Source organism: Chinchilla lanigera, unplaced genomic scaffold (genome assembly GCF_000276665.1).
Source record: "Chinchilla lanigera isolate Chin_1 unplaced genomic scaffold, ChiLan1.0 scaffold00087, whole genome shotgun sequence".
In the NCBI taxonomy this organism is placed as follows: Eukaryota; Metazoa; Chordata; class Mammalia; order Rodentia; family Chinchillidae; genus Chinchilla; species Chinchilla lanigera.
Window position 1 is genome coordinate 5312762 of NW_004955488.1, and position 20580 is coordinate 5333341.

At 38.6% G+C, this 20580-nt stretch overlaps 1 protein-coding gene across 4 annotated transcripts in view; it reads right to left on the reverse strand.

The window, feature by feature from the left end:
• The window catches only part of Col9a1 (collagen, type IX, alpha 1), an 88046-nt gene that overhangs the window by 15867 nt on the left and 51599 nt on the right, over positions 1–20580 (reverse strand). For all 4 annotated transcript variants that reach the window (XM_005404470.2, XM_005404469.2, XM_013504449.1 and 1 more), the window contains 8 exons: positions 13383–13436; positions 12538–12609; positions 12008–12043; positions 11279–11323; positions 9427–9459; positions 5759–5905; positions 5557–5611; positions 3607–3795 (listed from right to left, as the gene is read on the reverse strand). In XM_005404470.2, coding sequence (XP_005404527.2) covers positions 3607–3795; positions 5557–5611; positions 5759–5905; positions 9427–9459; positions 11279–11323; positions 12008–12043; positions 12538–12609; positions 13383–13436 — 631 coding nt within the window. The remainder of the gene's footprint in view (positions 1–3606; positions 3796–5556; positions 5612–5758; positions 5906–9426; positions 9460–11278; positions 11324–12007; positions 12044–12537; positions 12610–13382; positions 13437–20580) is intronic.

Genomic DNA, 20580 nt, shown 5'->3' on the forward strand with positions numbered 1-20580 from the left:
AGCGAACATAAGGCCAGGTGGCTGTCTCTCACATTCTGCTTATATCCATAAAAAACGCAGGTATATCTACATGCTTAAGGAAGATTGCAGAAAGTAGGTCAGTGTGATCTAACCTTTGACTGTGATTTAAGACATATCTTTATACGCTCATATTGAAAATGCTCCCCTGTGTTTTTCACTAGAGGAAACCAAGATACAGCCTGAACTGTTAGAAGAATTAATAATAAAATAGGTTTCATCCCTATGTAACAATTGCTCTGAGGAAATACTCAAAGTGACTACGGGGTAGAACAAGATGTATAATACCCCTTCCTTGCTAGATGTAAGGAAAGAAATAACGCAGTGCTACACTAAAATAAATCTCTCACTGGCTGAAACTTTAAGTTCTAAAATGGTAGAATATCTTTTTCGGGGGGGAAATTTGAACTGCAAAGCTTTGGATAGTAGAAAACAGTATGTCTTCTAATAAATATTACCATTCATTTACGTGGTGGGTAAGAAAGGTTAAGTCCAGTTACCTAGAATTGTGTATTTCCAAATGTGTTAACAGCACCGATTGATAACAAAAATCTGAAGAGCTCTCCCTGCCTCCACTGCAGATTTCAGAAGTAAAAGTAAATGAAGATACTTCTGTAAAGGAATTCTATGACAAAAAAAGGGATAGGGGAACTGGGGAACAAAAAGTCATTTAGAGATAAAGATTAAACCAATATTCCGTGTCATGGAGAGCGGAAGAAAAATGAGAGAGAAACATGTCATTATCCAGCTGTGCTTGGTGCATGAGCTTCATGCTGGAGACATTCAGATTCCAAAAATACAAATATATTTTTCTTACTTTCAAAGGAGGTGCTTCTGCTCAGCAGGGCCAAGCAGTCCAAGCTAGTCACAGTTCGCTGGGGCTGGAAACTTCCCAGAAAACTTCCCGAACAATTTGCCTTTGTTTTCAGAGGTTCTCAACCCTGTCTGTACTTTGCAATCACCTGGGGAATGCTTTCAAATCCCAATGCCCAGACCAATTAAATCACAATCTCCGGAAACAGGTCCCAGACACGGTAGCTTTTCGAGCTCCTCTGGTGATTCCAATGTGCAGTGAAGCCTGAGGGAGACAACTTGAGACAGGCTCCTCCAGTGTAGCAAGTGACAAGGACATTTTCATTTCTTAAAGGGGAATTTTTTTTACTAACTCAGAGTTAAACTCTGCTCCAAACATGGAGACATCGTTTCAGCCAAAGAAACCCTGGCTGTGACTTGTGTAGCCCCTATAAGGAGTTAGTTCCCTGTCCATATGAAAATGGCGGTTGAGGGCTCCACACTAGGGCTTCATGGCACAAGGATCCCCTGCGGGTGGGCTTGTTAAATCACCCTGCTAGGCTGTACCTCCTTGGCTTCTGATTCAGTGAGGTGGCATGTGGCAGCATCTGTGTTCCTAACAAGGTCCTTGGTGACAATGGCACTCCAGAAACTTCTCAAAACCTTTGCTCTAAAGAGGTGCTGCTACCTATAGGCTACGGCTCCAAGGAAATCAACAACCACCCAGGGCAGTAGAATTCTTAGGATCGGTCTGCAGGAGCACGGGAACTCTCCCAAAGGAGTCCCCTAAGACAGAAGTTCCTGAACTCGTAGCTAAAAGCAGGACAAGGATGAACAGGTATTCTTTCAGAGAAAAGGTCCAGTTGTCTTTCATACAAGCTCTACTCTGGGCTCTGTCTCTGTGATTTGTCCAACCTCTGAGAGCTTTGAAATTGTGCCAGTCTTACAAGAGCCCCCAATTAGAGCTCATTTTTTTAACATGCAGCTCTGCACCTGCCAAAAAAAGTAATTAAATAAATTGTTCCAGCTAAGGATGTAGTTAGCCAACTGCATCAGCAATTCATTTGTAGATCCAAAAAGGCAGCCTGCCTGCCCTCTGACCACTCACACCATAATATTTATCTCTAATTGGAGTACCACGGCATTAAAAAAAAGGTCCCTTTCTTGTTTTTGAGCCATGTCTTTCTGAAGTTCCCCCAAAGAGCTGTCAGTAACTCATTATGGGCCAGAAACTCACTTCATTTAATCCTCAGTAAATTATCCAAGGCACATACACCCTAGCTGACATACTCACCTCAACTAGCAAATACCAGCAGAGGCAATTAGTCCTTCTGCTGGTCTTGCAGAATCCCTTACACACTCACAAACCTATTTTTCTGCAAAATATTGCATGCAAGGAGATGGCTTGCTTTAAATAAAAACAGAAAACCACATACATACTGAAGAAGAAATAAAGTTAGACTGCAACTCAAAGGTGAAAAAAAAATCTGTCAAAAGTACATAACCAGGGCCGGGGATATAGCTCAGTGGCATAAGCACCTGCCTGGCAAGCACAAGGTCTTGAGTTTGATTTCCGGTACAAAAAAAAAAAAGTACATAGCCAATGTCACCTTTTAAAAGAAGGAGGCAGCTCTGATTCATGCTGTAATTTTTCTTACGTCCTGCTGACAAAGTTGGTTAGTTTAACAAATACAAGGATTTGAAGGACGGCCATTTTAGAAAAGCTCTACAGTGACTTTAGTGTCTCCAAAACAAAATGATCTTCTGAAAGGTTTATTTTGAACTACGAATAAGGCAGAGTATAACTGAGCAAGATATTATTGGGAGCTCTTAGCTATCCCCCTGCTGGGTATTTTCCCAGAAGATCTAAAAACATCATATCACAGTGATATATGTGCACCTATGTTCATAGCAGCACAATTTGTAATTGCTAAAATGTGGAAGCAACCCAAATTTCCATCCACCGAGAATTGGATAAGAAAATTGTGGTACTTTTATATAATGGAATATTACTCAGCTATAAAGAAAGATAAACTCGAGGCCTTTATATTTAAATGGTCACAACTAGAGACCATACTCATAAGTGAAATAAATCAAACATACATGTGCAAGCACCGCATTGTTTCACTAGTGTAAAACTTGAAAGAGTTAATTTAAACTCAGAGGTATGATAGACACTGTGAAATGATAGGAAACCACTGAAGAGTAAAGGGCTTCTGGGATGTGGGAAAAGAGAAGGGAAAGAAGGAGAAATTTTGTATGTATGTATATACAGGATAGTTAACATGGTTGTTCTGTCTTCTATTTCTATGCTGAAAGAAACTGTCAATGAGTCTTTGGTTGACCAGTATTGCCTGTTTATATCTGTTTTCACGAGAAGCCACTTTGAAGATATCAATGTGTAATACAACCACCATTGTTAATTCCCTACCACTTTGTTTGTAACTCTGTGTTGTCTGTATTGTGCTTGTGATATGTTGTAAAATGTTGTATGTCTGCTAATGTTTCCCTCCTTTTATCTTTAAAATAAAAAAATAAAAAAAATTTAAAAAAAAAGATATTGAGCAAGGTATGAAAAGCCTGGGGAGATTAATTCTAGTATTGTGTCCAATGTTGTGGGACAAGCAGAACAAACAGAACATGCTATAAAAAGTTCAGCCCCTTTCAAGGCATCTTCTTATCTAACAGGCTATTTAGAGATCAGTCAAATGTGAATTTCTTGAACTTGGATGTGGATTACACCTCTGAAAAAAAGGCAGTCTGTGTTTTTGTTTCCACCTGGACATAATAGCTTACCTTTAGGTCCCCTCAAACCAAGAGCACCAGGGGGGCCCTTAATGCCGGGAAGGCCACGAATTCCCATCTGACCTGGGAAACCATTCTCTCCAGGGGGGCCAGGGGGGCCAGGGGGACCGGGCCTGCCAGGGAGGCCAGAGGCACCGGAGTCCGGACGCTTAAGACTCGCAGCCATCTCAGCAAAATGCTCTAAAAGATAACAATCACAACAATCCAGCAAAGTCAGAAACCTGAGAAGGATGTAGATGAACAGAGAAGTATGCTAAAAGGTTGTGCTTATAACTGTGTCCCTGGAGCTTCCACACTGGGGTAAGAGGTGGGTAAAGACAGATACTTTTCTCTGAGCTTTCTGCCAGGAAGTTTCCCTGGTGCTGCTTTATTTCCCTTTCCCCAGATATATCTGGTCCTGCTATTTTGAGACAGACTGAAGGGAAAGGAGCTTACACAGCAAGTCTCTGGGATGAGTGGTGTTTGGAAGGCACTGTTTCTCACCTGTGTCCTAGCTGGGTATCTGCAGACCCAGGATGGAAAGAAAGATGAGTTTCTTAATAGGAAAGAAAGTGCTGTCCAGAAGCTTTTTAAAAGCCCAGGGCATCATCCAAAATCAGTAGTCAGACACCATTTGAGATCTCTTATCAAATTAAAAGTCTTCTTAGCTTTACAGTATTATATAGCCTGAAATACCGTGAAATTTGTGGCTTCTTAGGACACCCCTCTCCCAATGCTCTTTTCATGCTTGGAATAGACAATGATCATTAAAAGTAACCTGTTTCTTGGGAATTGCCACAGTCTGGCTTAAAAATTAATAACTGGGCTTTTCCAGGAACCATTACACTGATTCAGAGTCACCCAATAAAGTGATGGAAAGTAAGAAAATTTCCCAGTTAAAAATACTCTAAGGGAAATATTTTAGTATTATGTTATTTAAAGCTTTAGGATGTGAAGGTGAATAATGAATTGGAAATAAGCTTCCAGTCAAAATTTTTAAATTATTTAAATGTGAATTTGCCTCATTTAAGCATAAAAATCATAATTTTTTGTATATGTAACACTTAAAACTAAAACAGACTTTCAAGACAAAATGCCTATAATGAGACCAATATTAATTTTTGAATATAGAAGTCCTCATTTCACTCCTGCTCGAGCCTAAAATCTCTACACATGTATTAGACAAACTAGACTCTCTGGAGAGCCTAGAAATAAAGAATACTTCTCAGAACAGAGTTAGTTCCACCAGAATAATTTTCTGTTAGAAGGTTCCAAATGTGACAGGATCTCACTTATAGGATCATTTTGTGCTTCTTCATTTCCTATGTGGTTTCATAACTAGACCAATTCAGAGGCAAATAATAATTTCATCACTATAGCAGAATTTAACTAAGAATTAACACATGTGAAAATATATTCCCACTTTGAAACATATTATGCATTGCTATCTCTACATATAGTTCATGGGTAGAAAGAATATCCTTATGTTTCATATGGGTATGGAATCTGTCACTTAGTCTTCACAGAGAAATCTTAGGAAATGCTAGATACACACTAACAGGTGGAATCTTGAGGGAGAGACACCTGAGAATTTTGTGTTCCAAAGGAAGAGTGTAGAGTGGGACTGGTGGGGAGGGGCGGTGTGCATGCGCGCACATGCGCACTTTCTTGTACACTATCCCCTGCCTTGGAGGGGAAAAAAAAAGAAAGGGAGGGAGAGAAGATAGAGGGAACAAAAAAAAAAGCAGGCTAACACAGCAAGGTAATATTTTACTTTGAGGCTATAAACTGTTATAGATGGCAGTAATTGGATAAAACAGAATTGCCATTAACATTATTCAAAATCTCCCACTTTTAAAGTATACCGAAAGGCACTGTTAGTTACCCTTGCACATCTACAAGCGTAAAATCTTAAGAACCAAGAGTTGATGGTGACAAGTTAAGCCGTTGTGATTTATTTACCTTGCATGACCCTTATGCAAACCTGCTTAATGTGCTGATCTGTCGGTGCTCTGCCCTGGGATAGGAAAGAAACAGGCGGTTTATGCGGGAAGCCGTAAAGAGAACATTGCTACACTGTAAAGTGACAAGAGGCTGGATTTACAAGGAGCTCACAGCTGAGGAGCTGTGGCCAGCGAGCTCCACGACAAGGGAACCCACTCACCGGCGGGCCCTGCGCACCAGGCAGCCCGGTGGCGCCCTGCTCCCCCTGCACACCCCGGGGTCCAGGTGGTCCTCTTGGTCCTTCCACTCCAGGAAGCCCACGAATTCCTTCAGGCCCTCTCAAGCCAGGCTCCCCGGGGTCACCCATCTGGAACAAAATTGTGCACTATATATCCAGGGCTAGGCACAAGCAGTGTGCCTGCTTACCTTTAATATAAGCACTTGTGTGAAATTTGGTTTCCCACATTTCACCTTCTGAGAGGCATCTGTTCAGCAGTTATAACAAGGTGAGGATGCATTCTGCCACCCAATATCTCCCAGTCACTGAGAATTCAGTGCAAGTAAACTTTTTCAAATCTTTACTGTTTATTATTACTTTAAAATTATCATTGGAATCCTGTTTAGTGAAACTTTCTATTGTCTCTAATGCTCTTTTACATTATTATTTTCTTATTCCCTTTAAGGATCTGATCAATCTTCCATTCTTACATCTGGTAATCAGAACAACTTCTTTGAAGATAACAATATGTAATATAACAACCACTGTTAATCCCTATCATTTGGTTTGAAACCCTATACCATTTTTAATGTCCTTGCTTTGTTTTGTCTGTATTTTACTATTGTTCTTTTTTTTGTACTATTTTCTTTAAAATTAAAAAAAAATTAAAAAGTACATTAAGCTACTGCTTAAAGGGAAGTTAGTAGGTTTGGGGAGTGGTTGTTTGGGTTTTAGTGCTGGGAATAAAACTCAAAGCTTCATGCATGCTAAGTACATACGCTATCACTGAACTATACCCCTAGCCTCTGCATTTAGTTTGTAATAATGCTTGTTACCATTTCCCGGCTATAAGAAGACCACTGAATTCCTACAAGATGTTATTTGGATACCACCAAGGAAGCAAACATAAAATAAAGATATTTCCAAGAAAATAAGCCATTTAGCCTTCATAACATTTGAGTGGTGAGTCTGAAGACAGTAGGTGTATCCAAGAATTATATAATACTAACATAAATGAAATGAATACATTTTCACATTTAAAATGTTACATTTCAAAAATTGGGTCAAAAAAGGCAAGTTCATAGTTTACCAAAGTAATAAGCCTAGTTTTTCTTAGTTCATTGAAAAAAAAGGTTTGTGCTATTATCCATTTCTTTCTTTTTTGTTAGAGAATCTTTTTGTCTATGTTTTGTACACAGAGGAACTACTTTGAAGATAATGATACACAGAGTATTAATTTCTGTTATTCTCTCATTATTTTGTTATGAAATTTTGTTTTATATTTTCATAAAATAAAGTACTAAGGAAGTTAAATTTTAAACACTAAAAAGAAGTTAAATATAAACCGTTTTCTCTGTCCAAAAGTGTATGCGTTAGATTTTTTCTGAAAGCAGACTATAAAAAGTATTTAAAAGGATCTTCATCTGCAATAATGCTTTTAAAAGAGACTAAATTAATTCCATTGTGTGGCAAACAAATTTTTAAAAATTTCTCTGGTGGAATCATGGTAGAGCAGCTACAGTACATTGCTGTTCAGGATAAGTATAAGAAGATAGGACAGCAGCCCACAAGCCACTGCTAGTGTTCAAGATATGAATGTTCATGAAGTTACTTAATCCTGCCAGCTTCCACCTGTAGCATTTATCTAGGAAGAGCTACTCTTCCAACATTCATTAATTTCAAGCCCAAGGAAGAAAGTGATGAGGCCATGCTTTCCCCAAGCACATCCAAATGAAGTTCAGCAAGTGAGTTTTTTCTCAATCTCTCTTCATGCAGAAGAATTGATATTCATCAAAGTCAACTTGCTAAAATCGCTTCTGTAAGGAAATTACGGCCTAAAAGGCTTCCAGAAACACGGTGTCAACAAGGAGAGCGAAGATGATACCATGTGAAACGGCACAATTATCAGGTGCCCAGAGCAAAAAACCATAACAGCTTCTAAAACAATGCAAAGAAAAGCCAAAATGGACTCAGAAATGTGCTAAAGAACTGCCAGAAAATAAAGGAAACCAAGTCAGAGTGTACTCTCTTGCTGGCAATAGTTAAAATTTTGCTAGACTAAGGGACAGCAACTTTTGGATGAATACAAGGACAGATATGCACAGGACATCATAAAGGCCCTTGGGTGTTTGGAAAAAAAATTCTTCAATTGAGGAGTGGCGCACTAAAGTTGAAGTCAAGCTATAGATATCTCCTACTGAACAAATCTGTGCTGAAATCAATGAGGAGAAAGTCTTTGTGGTTGGAACTACTTCCTCTGTGTAGTACGGTTCAGTTTCATCAGTATTACTTATGCCGTGTGCATAAGGCAGAGCACGGGAGAGGTGATAAACGAAGGGTCAGTTCCTAATATTATACCCAAATTAGAATGCAATTAACTTATGTCAATCACCACATTGGGATCATTTCTTTTTCTTTTATAACTTAAATAGTACAGCATATTTCTAGATAGCCATGTAGGATTTCTATTACCATAGGTTTACTCTTTTGTTCAGTCCTAAACCATTTCTTTCAGATTCTAAGGCATAAAATGTCATTTCAAACATTGTTTGGAGGCAGGTGAGTTAATACAATGCAACATGTGTTTCAGTAGAATTGCGAGTCCAAGCCAAAGCATCGTATCAAAGTCTGGGTGGGTCTTCCTGGAGAAAGGGAGGCTGAGCATGGATCCAAATGCTCATGGAGGATACAGCTATTCTAAGGGGAGAGGAAGTGTGTTCCAGACTAGGAGAACAGAAAAAGGTATTAAGCAATGTGGCATTTAAAAGAAGTGCAAATGACAAGGTTCCCGATACATAGAGGGAACATGGGTGAAGCAAAGAACACTTCACCCAAAGCTCTGTACAGCTTACTAAGAATCCAACCTTATCTGTAACATGCTATTCTTGAAGTGTTTTGAGTGAAGGAAGGTTACATAGTGGGTTTACCTTTCTGTTATATTACATGGGCTGCTATGAGGCTAATTTGTTGGAATGAGACAAAAGTGTGGGGGGTATTCTAGAAATGGAAAAGACTTGGAAATTAACTACAAGCTGGTCATAGTGGCACTGAGCTTGAGATCTGAGCTTCATCTTTCTCCTATTTTCTTAAATTTCTAATTATATTGGATGAGGATTCCTTTCAAATTGATGTCACTTCAAGTTTCCTATTAATTGGATAATTCTGAATACATCCAATCTCTATGGACATCAGTTGAGTTTCTATAAAATGATAAAATTGAGCAAAATCATATTTTCTAGTTATAATAATTCTCTACTCTATTTTTTTATGCATTATGTCACTATCATCCTCAACTAGAACATGCAAGAGATTAAGAAAACTACTGAAATATCTTGCAACAGTATAACTACCAATGAAATTCAATTATATCATTGTCACCATAAAGCACAAGACAGTTTTTTTTTAAATGAGTCATTTGGGGAGGAAATTAGAGTATTATCATGTAATATTCATTGAACCACTTAAGGTAGATCCATTTATTCAATTGTGAATTTTTTTGTATTGGATTAACCCATTACCTAAAGAATAAATTTAGACATTTATTTTCCTAATGGTAAATCCTTTAAGAATTGAATTTTATAGAATTATTTCCTAAAACAACACATTATATTTTCTAAAGCTTTATTGATTTTTTAAAATTTTTTTATACTACTACTATCCATTATACTTACAGATCCCTTTGGGCCAGGTAATCCTGTATCTCCCTAAATCAATAAAACAAAATTATTTTAGAACAATATATTTACACTTAATAGTTTCCTAAAAACATTTAAAAACTACCATGCTGTTGAAAGATAGAACAGATTAACCTTGGCACTACAGAAAAACATTGCACTTAAATTTGAATTTTAGTCCCCGCTCTGTTATGCATTCTGCGACCACGGGTGAGGGAGATAAACTCCTAGCCTTTCACTAAATGTTCCATTAAATAGTAGGGCTGAATCAGAGTTCTCCAATTTTCTATCCAGATCTAAAATGCTATGCAGCATTAAGATGCACAAGTCCAAAGATAATAAAATCACATTCTGTTTTGATACACATAGACATTTAAAGCTCTCTTAAAACTTCTTTGTAATTCAAACAATATTTTAAAATTTATCCCCAAAAGTCTATCAAACACAATATGCACACTTTTAGGCTTGCTATGGTTTGTATCTAGATGTCCCCTCAAAGCCTCATGTAGTCATAGGAGGAGCTTTTCAGAGGCAGCTGAATCTAGAGTTTGTGATCGATTCATGGTCCAGTGCTGGGACTAATGGTGTGAGTGCTACACCCTCCCTAGGGCGGGTAGCCTGCATACAATATAAGGGGCAGAAAGGGGCTTGTCCCTCCCCTCACCTTTAGCTTTTGCTATTTTCTGTCGCCATGAATGCTTGCCCCTCTGCCATGAACTAACCTGCCTTGGAGCCAGCGGGATATGGACTGGAAACCTCTACAAACTGAGCTAAATAAACCTTTCCCCCTTTAACTTTGGGCATTGGGTATTTTGTCTCAGTAAAGAGAAAAGTAACTAAGGCTTAAAGTAAAAAAAACTTAAAATCTCCCACCAATAATCTAGGTTGTGTTCAGCTCAAGTGTTATCAAATCAGTTAATCTTCACTACAAAACAGAATGATTTAAAACATTCTCTTACTCCATAAAATGAATAAGTTCAACAGAAAATCTGGGAAGTTTTGTCCCATTTAGATACTATCTTTATATTTACTCTAAATCCTGAAAAATCTGGAAAAAGAATTACCAGAATTTTTTTCCTGCCCAAAGCCCTCTAAAGCTATTTCCTGAGAATTCTAACACCCTAGACTCAAAGAACTGAAACACAAGTTTCCCTGCTAGGTCACATTGATGTGTGTCAAAACCACAGTGATGAGCCAGCACATCAAGAAAATCTAGCAGTAAAGACAACCTGTTCTCACTCGTACTGCATTCCAGGAGATTTAGCAGTATGGCTCTTTGGAGACAGGGGTCACTTCTAGGGAGGGTTTCAGAGTAGAGAGAAAGCATCTGGTAAGGTTTGTGAGTCACAAATTCCTAAGTACAATAAAATTTCAGGGGCTGGGGATTTAGCTCAGCGGCAAAAGCGCCTGCCTGGCAAGCTCAAGGTCGTGAGTTCGGTTCCCGGTACCGGAGAAAAACCAAAAAATAAAAAATAAATAAAATTTCAATTTTGCTTCGATGATAGGCCCTATGCATGGACTTTCTATCCTCCTATAAGAATCACCTGCAATGTTTAGGTGCAAAGCTACAAGAAGATTCGCCAACTATAAGGGAATTCTATAAAACTATAATGTTTGGTCCAGCAATTGTGGGGCATTTCCTGTCTGCTTACGTGACCTTGGCTACAATCTTGGAAGTCCTTTGTTAGCTTACAGAAGAAACATATTAGCCTTTAAAGAAGGTGGTGAAGATAACAGTGCCACACACACACACACACACATATACATAATAGAAAATACAGATGTAGATACATTTCTAATACAGTTTGAAATTGATGAAGTTCCATCATTAACCAGAAAGAAGTCTTACAAGATCACCCCTTCCTCCTGCTTCACCTTCTTCACCAGTGGCACCCTAAGAAGAGGATGAAAGACCACATTTTTAATTTCTTAGTCCCATGGGTCGGGTTTAACCAGTCAACATTGATAAGCATTCCTTGGTGCCCAGCATGCCGCAGTACAAAATGTCCGCAATGACTCTCCAATCTGGCTGGCTAGTTCAGCCAAAAACACAACTTACACAGAGACCAGAGGGTGAGACTGGCTTTTAGCAGTTAATTGAGTTTAACTCAGTAAAACTAATAACGATATCCACCAATTTTGAAATTTGGTAACCACTGAAAGAGGGCTCCTACAGTAGATAAAGGAATCTAGGGAAAGGCCAGAGTCTAGTTCATCTACACAGGTTATTTGCTGGTTTGTTTTTTTTTTTTTTTTTGATAAAAAGTGAAAACACTACAATATGGTTTTGGAAGAGTCCATCAGACAGGAAGAAACTGATGTGGTACAGCAGAGAGACAGGGCACCCTCTGCAAAGGAAGGGCTGTGCGGGCCAGGAGGCAGAACTGTCACTGTCTCCAGCTTATTAACACAGAGATAAGGACACAAACCAAACTGAAGTCTAGGTTTCACTCACTATAAAGAACACTGAGAAGCCTCCTGTGTTTTAATGGCACCCATAAGCCGGCCAGGGCCCCCTACTTGTGAAGTGGTGCATAACAAACACTGCATTTCATGCTAATCAACTAATATAACTTACCTGTTCACCCTTTGGACCCGGCTCGCCAAATACACCCTGTAATGAAGACAGTATGACACTTTTTCAGTATTTTGAGCTGCCTGTATAATTTCAAATGAACCAATTCCCATTATTGGGCTGATGGATAAAAACAGGTATGGATAATGGGATGGAAGAAAATGTCCCCATTTCTCACCACCTAACAAGAATCAGGAAGATCTAAAAAAAAAATGACAAGTGACCCAGTCATCTCTTATAACCTGGGCGTCCCCTGATCATAACCACTTCAAATTTCTCTAAGAAGAATGAAAATTTAAAGCCTGATCCCAACAGAAACTTTTACTTTTCTTATCCTTGATTTTTTCCCTTCTGATCATTATATCTTTTGTTTCCTAATTTCACTTCTCAGTAATTTAACATAACTTTCCCAAACGCTCTCTATGATAAAGTCTAGAAAAATGGCTCACTGGGCCAAATGTAAGCTTGATTTCTCAACATAGTGAAAATCACTCTCCTAGATAAGAAACTTTTTGGAGTGCTGGATATCTTACCCTGTCACCTTTCAGTCCCGACAGCCCAGGCGGTCCAGGCAAGCCAGGCAGGCCAGGGCTACCTTGAGGTCCCTGGAAAACAGACAAAGTCCCCAAAGTCACTCTGCAATGCTGGAAGCTCACAAGCAGACGAGGCCTTGGCAGTCCTGGCATATTGATGTGTGCTGTGGTTGGTTAAGCTCGGCTCCAGTGGGCCTCTGTCCCAGGCCCCTCTGGAAGCCTGCCCACTTCCCTAGGGCTCAGCTTCCCTTGGTAATCCTCCCCAACAGCAGGCTCTTTCAGTCCAGCTCCCCCAGGAGCACTATAGCTTCCTTTGCTGTGTAAACAACTGCTGTGCTAGAAGTAAAAGGCAACATTCACTCACAGCTCTTTACTTTTTTTTTAAAGAGAGGGTTTCACTATGCAGTTCAGGCTAGCCTTGAACTCACTTTGTAGACCAAGCTGGCCTCAAACTCACAACAATCCTCCTGTTGATCCTCCTGCCTCTGCCGATCCTCCTGCCTCAGCCTCCTGAGTGCTGGGATTACAGGTGTGCACCACTACACCCAGCTCCACAGCTGTTTTCAATACCGAGAATGACCAGAGGCCAAATGTAGCACTTTATGTCTCTCAGTTTTAAATTGTATACTACAAACCACACTGATTAGAATACCCTCTGAGGATATCCTAGTTCCACATTTACATTTTCACATGCTCATAAAACAATAGAAGTCAAATACAACTGACTTAATGAATGTCTGCAAATTGTTTTTCTTTTCTTGCTTAGTTAAAAAATGTATTCTGTTTTGCAGAAAGCAAACGAGATTTGCAGAAAGCAAATCTGGAGGTTGGGAAGCATTACTTACCAGTTTACCTGGTATGCCTGGGGATCCCATTGGTCCTATTTCTCCTCTACTGCCCTGTAAAACCAAAATCATCATTGTCAACTAGATGTTTGGCCAAAATCAAATGATTAATTACTATATAAATAAAATAACCCAAGTAGGTTTTTGTTTAAATATAAATATCATCAAAATAGTTTCCCCTCCCTTCAACTAAAGACACAGGACTCAGCGATCCTATGCTTATCGGAGACGGAGTGCCAAGTTGCAACCCAAACCACTTACTTATCATAAAGCACCAACACTGCAATTAAACCTGAGCACTGAGGTTTTAGTTTAGAGAAATCAACTCTACATTAACATCTTTCATCTTAAAAGAAAAACAGAGCAACATGCGAGCCATAGGCTCACCACCACTGCCACAGGTGACCATATATGATCCCATATCTATCTTCCACGAATATTCCAATGATGTTCATTATGATTACAAACCATTGGTACTATCTGATTCATATATAAAATAGAAATTAGCAACTTTCAGCATTTAACTCATACTCTATATTACGGATATTTGTGAACATGTTTTTAGATGATGTGCTCTTGAGGTCATTAAGTACACATTAATTTAAAATCCTGCACAGTGCCTGAAACACAGAGTAAATTTTCAGGTCTATGGAACATTGTAAAGTAACACCTGGCAAATTATCTTTTACCTCAAAAGAGTAAAAAGAAAAACAAGACAAAGATGTTTGTCTTTAAATTACTACTGTGAATTCAAAAGACACAGATGGTAGAAATGTATAAAGTTTCTGAGATAAAAATTTCTTTGTTTTACTCATTCTTGTTCTAAATATGTCTTAAAAGATTAAACAGACTTTGAAAAAGTCCAACTCATACTGAAATTACACTAAAAGCAATGCTAATTTATTCTGCAGGCCAATTTTGGATGTTTATTTGAAATCTTAGTTTTCCAATTTTTATTTGAAATTCTAAACCTTTTAAAACTTTTGAGCAAAGGAGACACAAGGACTCTTCAATTTCTTTTTCTGAGAACATCATATGTTTTATGCAGTCTGATAAAAGCTTATTTTCTTTCTTACACAAGCTCAACTAACCGAACATGAGAATATCAGATAAATAATCACATTTTCTGAAAGATGTGTAGACAAACAAAAGAGGTCCTTTGAGTGACTTTTTCTTTAAAATAACATGGCAGCTCCATAGTAATGCTTAATGTTTATAAATATTCCTGGTAAGATTATTCTGTTCTGACCTGTGTGCTAGTCATTCACCTTTAAGTTGAACAATCTATCAACAGCCATAAAGCTTCTGGATTTTCAGTTTCCCTAGAAGACTAAGAAATGTGTCCCAAATTACAACAGCCTCTGGCCATGAGCTATAATTTTGTGACAGTCATTTCATATGACTTGTAGGCAGTGTAAATGAAAAGCTTTTACATACTTTTAAATAACTTTTGTGAACAACCTCTTTGGTATAGGAGTTTGGGATGATACACTGGTTCCTAGGCTTCACAAGCAGCATATAAGCCGGAAGCAGTGCCCTGTGAGGACAGAGGCCCAAGGACATCAATTCAGATGAACACTAGCCACTGCGATTGAGTCTTCTATCCCTCTCGAGGGTCTGGATTCTACTCCTTGATTTCACCTGGAACTTCAAAGTTCAAGACAGATTTTCTTTGGTACATCTGCTTTCTTGGCATTTACAAATAATTTCTCAACTGCATCATGATAGGACCCTAAATGTCTTGAGCTAACATGAATTTAACTCTCAAACAGTCATTGGTAGGAAAAAATTAATAACATCAGAAGGCAAAAGTTTAACTCTTGACAGAACCCTAAGTATCACGCCTAAATAAATGACTCTTATGTTACTTTATCCAAAATAAAGATGATTAATATACTTCTTTTCTATAAATAGACCAAGGGCTAAATTAAAATATAGGATTGATAACCTATGATTTATTTTGGGAAGGATTAATTATCTTCCCAAAGTCAAAGATTTTTCTCTGAAGGAAGCTTACTTTTTGTTTTTCAGAAGGCTTGTTCACTTCTTAACTACTTTCCAGCCCCCGGCAGCCTTTGTAGTACAGGTGAGTGACTCAGCGGTGTACTCCTGAGGGCTGATACTGTCAGACAGTAAAAAGGACCTACCACTGTGGGCATGTACTCCTTTGTGACCGCACAGACAGTATGTGGCTGTTTGTTCTTATTTTGCTTTCATCTTATAAACCCTCAGCCATTCTTAACATAGATATTTCTACAGAAGTCATCTCACTGTGAAAATGATACTGTTACTTTCACAACAGTGACCCAACAGCTATGAACAAACCATGAAGGAAAAATATTCTGAAAACCTTTTCATCAGTATCTGTGTACTTCAAAAATACATACTCTTAATTCTAGAATTCTACGTAAGAAGCTAAGATGATGATAAAAGTAGTCAAGCTATAAGTAAGAATCTCTAAAAACACATATTTAACTAAACACAGTAAGTCACTAACCATGGCCCTGGCAGCCAGCAGTGTGCTAAAGAAATGATAACTCTCTTATGTTCCAACAGCTGTGATGACATCAGTGCCTGAATGGACAAGGAACACTGCCCTTCCCACTGCCTGGTGTTTATCAACCTCATGGCAACATGGGTTCTGATTTGTAATAAGAAAATCAAAAGGAACCAGAACAAAGGCAAAAACCCTACCATTAAAAATGAGACCAAGCTGGGCATGGCAGTACACACCTGTAATCCCAGCACTTGGGAGGCTGAGGCAGGAGGATCGCTGTGAGTTTGAGACCAGCCTGGGCTACAAAGTGAGCACAAGGCCAGCCTAAACTGCATAGCAAGACCCTGCCTCAAAAAAAAAAAAAAAAAAAAAGAAAAGAAAAGAAAGAAAGACCATAACTAAAAGTTCCTTTTTCCTCTTGGAGCCTCCGCTTCCACCATACATCTCTGACAAGTTCAGACTCCTCTGCCAGTTCAGTCCTATTTAAGAAGCCAGATCTTCTCTCCCAATTGTGGCTGTGCCCCTAACTGCTCTGAGTTATTTTTTGTTGTTATTTTGCAGTGTTAGGGATTGAACCCACAGCCTCAAGCATAGTAGGCAAGTATCCCATATTGCCAGCCCCTTATTAGGTTTAGAGATAAGGTCTCATCAAATTGCAAAGGTTGGCTTTAAACCTCTAAGCCATACCAAGACACTCAGCTCTGATCTCTTTAGACACATATTCTACTGGTGTCTTCCTCTATGCTATCTGCCCATTCTCCATTTTTATGCATCTCTCTCTTCCTGATTCTAATTCTGTAGGTCTGCAGTAAGACCCAGGAATGTGTTCAGCTTATGCTGTGTTTATATTTACCGGCTTTATTTAATTTTTGCGGGGGGTAAATGCTTGACACAAAACTTGCATAAATACTCAATTTAAAAATTGCTAAATGTACACCTAGAATTTGGCAAGCCAACCTCAACCAAAAACCACACTGCAGAGCTGTGCCTGGAGCAGCTGAGGCAAAAGAACAAAAAGATGAAGACACAGATGTAAAGCTCAAGTGCCAGATTTAAAGCTGGCTTTGCATTGCATCAGCTGATACCCTCACCAAGCAGCTTCACCTTTCTGTGCCTATTTCCTCGTAAATAAAATGGAAAACAAAGCAGTGTCTACCTCACAGGACTTTTATGGGGATTAAGTAAAATACATAAATCACTTAAAAGAGTGCCTAGCTTATAGTAAGCACTCTAGAAAGGTTAGTATTGTTGTTATCCAAGTGATTACTAAAAAAATCACCCAACATTTTTTTCAACTCATGTTTAATTAAATGTTGTTTGCCTTTCAAACTGCCTAAGATTCCTTAAACATCCAAGTTACTTGGAAAAACTAGATCTATAGACTTCATGTCTCCAAGTTCTGTCAGCACCACTGACCACCAGACACTTTCTTCACAAGCAAGTGCTGGGTGCTACTTTGTAAAAATTATTTCCATAAACACAGACAGATAAATAATTCAAATGGATATGGGCACCTCTGCCCCAGTGCTGATGTGTCGGGTGAGGATGAAGGACTCCAAGAAAAATGTGACAGGCTCCTGTGCTCCAGGAGCATGTGATCTTCAGTAAGTTGGAGGCAGGCCAACATAGTTCTCACCCGACTCAAACCATAGGAATGGGGCAAAAGCTTGGGCAAGGTCTGAAAAGCCTGGAAGATGGGAATTCCAGCAGCTACTAGAAGGTAGGATCAAATCAGAGCCCAGGGTATTTTCCTGCTCTGCACCAAAAGCCACCCAAACCAAGTACAAATCAAGAGAAGTATTTTGGAGAAAGAAATGACAGAAATAGGTGCACATGTGAAATCACTGCAAGGACCAGAATATGAAACTGGCATTTATCACAGCAGTACTAGCAAATGTTGAGGGAGATATCACTGAATTTCGAAGACATACTTCTGGGATCTATTAGAAATATGTTCTCATTCCTTCTACTCAGTTTGACTTCAGGTTTGCAGGAAAAGCTGATCAGACTTCTGAAGCATAGTTGGAAATGTGTGAACTTATCTACTAATGATGTAAAATAAAGAACAAATGCGGCCTTCAGTAAGTAGATTTAGTGTTGAAACATTGCTACAGAACTGTAATATTTATAACATTATGACATTCTTCTGAAAAATTTATAGCAGGTAAGAAGTCAGTTATTACCAATGGAAGCAGAATAGCAGGATTTATTATGCCTCCAACTCAATTCATTTCAAGAAAGATTTATTGAGCATTACCTTATGCCAGGCCCTGAGTAAGGAGATGTAGGGTACCCAGAGTTTAATCAGATATGATCTTGTCTTCCTGAAGTCACCACAGCAAGGGACACCATGGAGTCAAGTGTTGTAGAGCTCTTAATAAGGGTGATTACTTCTACCGGGGGCATAAGGTATTATTTGAAGATATTTCTATGATAGAATGAACCTTTATATTATATCTAAGAGATCACAGGAAATGCAGAGTCACAGACATGCAGGAAAATCCACCAAAATATAGATTCTGATATAAAGGAAAACAGGCAGTCTAAGAAGTACAGAGAATATTCAGAAGTGTATGTAGCTCCCAGCCTGACCAGCACACAAGCTCTGAGCCAGAAAGCAATGAGAAATAAAACTAGGAGGCTAATAGAGAGTTAAGGTTTTAGACCTTCTCTTATGGTCACTGAGAGTCAACTAAAGATTTTTAAATGGAGATGAAAAGTGATGATGGAACCCATGGTTTGCAAAAGCCAACATAGTGCCGTGTGCAGTCTAGGGCACTGCCATTCTCCAGGGCCTTTGGAGTTGTGTTACTTCTAATTGTTACAAAGGCCATGAGACACTCTTAGGGCTCTAGGGTGGACGCTGTGGATGTGATACTTTGTCATGTGCAAGAATCCTGAAGAACAAAGAAGTAGCCCAGCCTAAGTGCCAACACTTCCCAGAGGATGGAAAGACTGGAGCTGGGAAAGCAAATCAGGAGACGACTGTAGGAATCCAAGGAGTCAGCAATGATCTGAGTTGGGCTGGTAGAAAAGAAAGTGAAAACACAGAGTCAAATATAAAAGATCTTGAAAAGAAGATGGAATCAACAGTCCTACTAGAGATGGGAAATGCAATGAAGAAGGAGTGCCAAGGCTGTGAGTCTTGATGACAGGAACAGTGGGAAAAATGTGAAGTCTTACAGAAGTTTGAAAATCAAAATCTGAAATTTAGGCCCAAAACTCTACATCAGCCATTCCTCTGATCCACCTCACACAAGGGAATCAACTCTCCACAACCCCCTGGTATTCTGCCTCATCTAGCTCACTGCTTTACACACCTCTTGTCACTTAACTGGTATTTTGCCAGGCATTCTCAACTTTGTGTCAATTTTTGTGTACACTGCATGGTCCTGGCATACAGCAGGTGCTCAGACAGTGCTCCTTCAACTACACACAACTTTCTGCTCAATAATATGAATCACAGATAAGGAAAACACTCTCCAACTTCTAACACCCCTAGATTGGCCTGGACCAGCTACAGAGCATCTTCATTGTTTAAGAACTCTGGCCTTAGTGCCTCAACAGTTGATTTACAGAAAGTATTTTAACTAGAGGTTTATAGCTTTCAAGAAAAAGACAAGAAAGTAGTAAGCAATGAGCAAGTGAACAAAGAGAACAATTAAGACCAAGAGCTGGTTTCTTCCATTGCAGAGAGATTTTAGGAGGTTAGTTGATGAATATCTATAAGAAGTAGAAAAACTCCACTCTCATGCCAAAGATAGCTGGAAATATTTACTCTTTTCAAGTGTGAAAGTCTTCATTCAATATGCTCAAAAAATGCTTTGAAAGAAGCAACAACAATATGTGGAAATGTTTCTGTGTTCTCACTTATAGTCATCCTGTTATCCAGTAAACTAAAAACAAGAACTGAAATTGAAGGCCAGAAAGAACTTTTAGAGTCAAATTTAAGTATATAATGTTTAATTTTCTAATCAGTTTCTAAGGATTAAATAACTTATGAGAAAAGATACATTGCAGTATCTGCTGTAAGATAATAAGTTTGCACACTCACGTTTAGAGAAGTTTGACAGTTTCTCAAAAGATTAAATACAGTTGCTGCATGGCAAAGCAATTCCACACTTACTTACTCAAGAGAAATTAAAAGATATATCCACATAAAACCCCTGAACAAATTTTCAGCAGCATTATTCCTAAAGGCCAAAAAATGGAAGCAACCCAAATGTCTATCACCAGACAAATGCATCAGTAAGATGGGGTGCACTCACGCTATTAATCCATATAATTAAACATTATTCAGCAGTATAAAGGAATCAAGTACTTATACAAGCAACAGCACAGATGAATGTTCAATTATTATGTTAAGTGAAAGATGATAATGATTTTTTAAATGCTATTACGTGTGTTACCTCACTTACATTAACTTTCCAGAATCAGAAAACCCGCAGAAACAGAAAGTGGATTTGTGATTACACAGACCTCAAGGGACTAGAAGAAATACTGAATAACTGACCGCGTGTGGGGACAGGGATTCTCTTTTGGGTGATGAAAATGTTCTAATATAGATTGTGCTGATAGTTGCACAATTCTGTGAATATGCCTAAAATCAATAAATTATACAGATTAAACAGGTGAATTACACCAAGTGAATTATATCTTGGGGTTTTTAATCACTCTAAAATATTTTCTTTAAAATGGGTT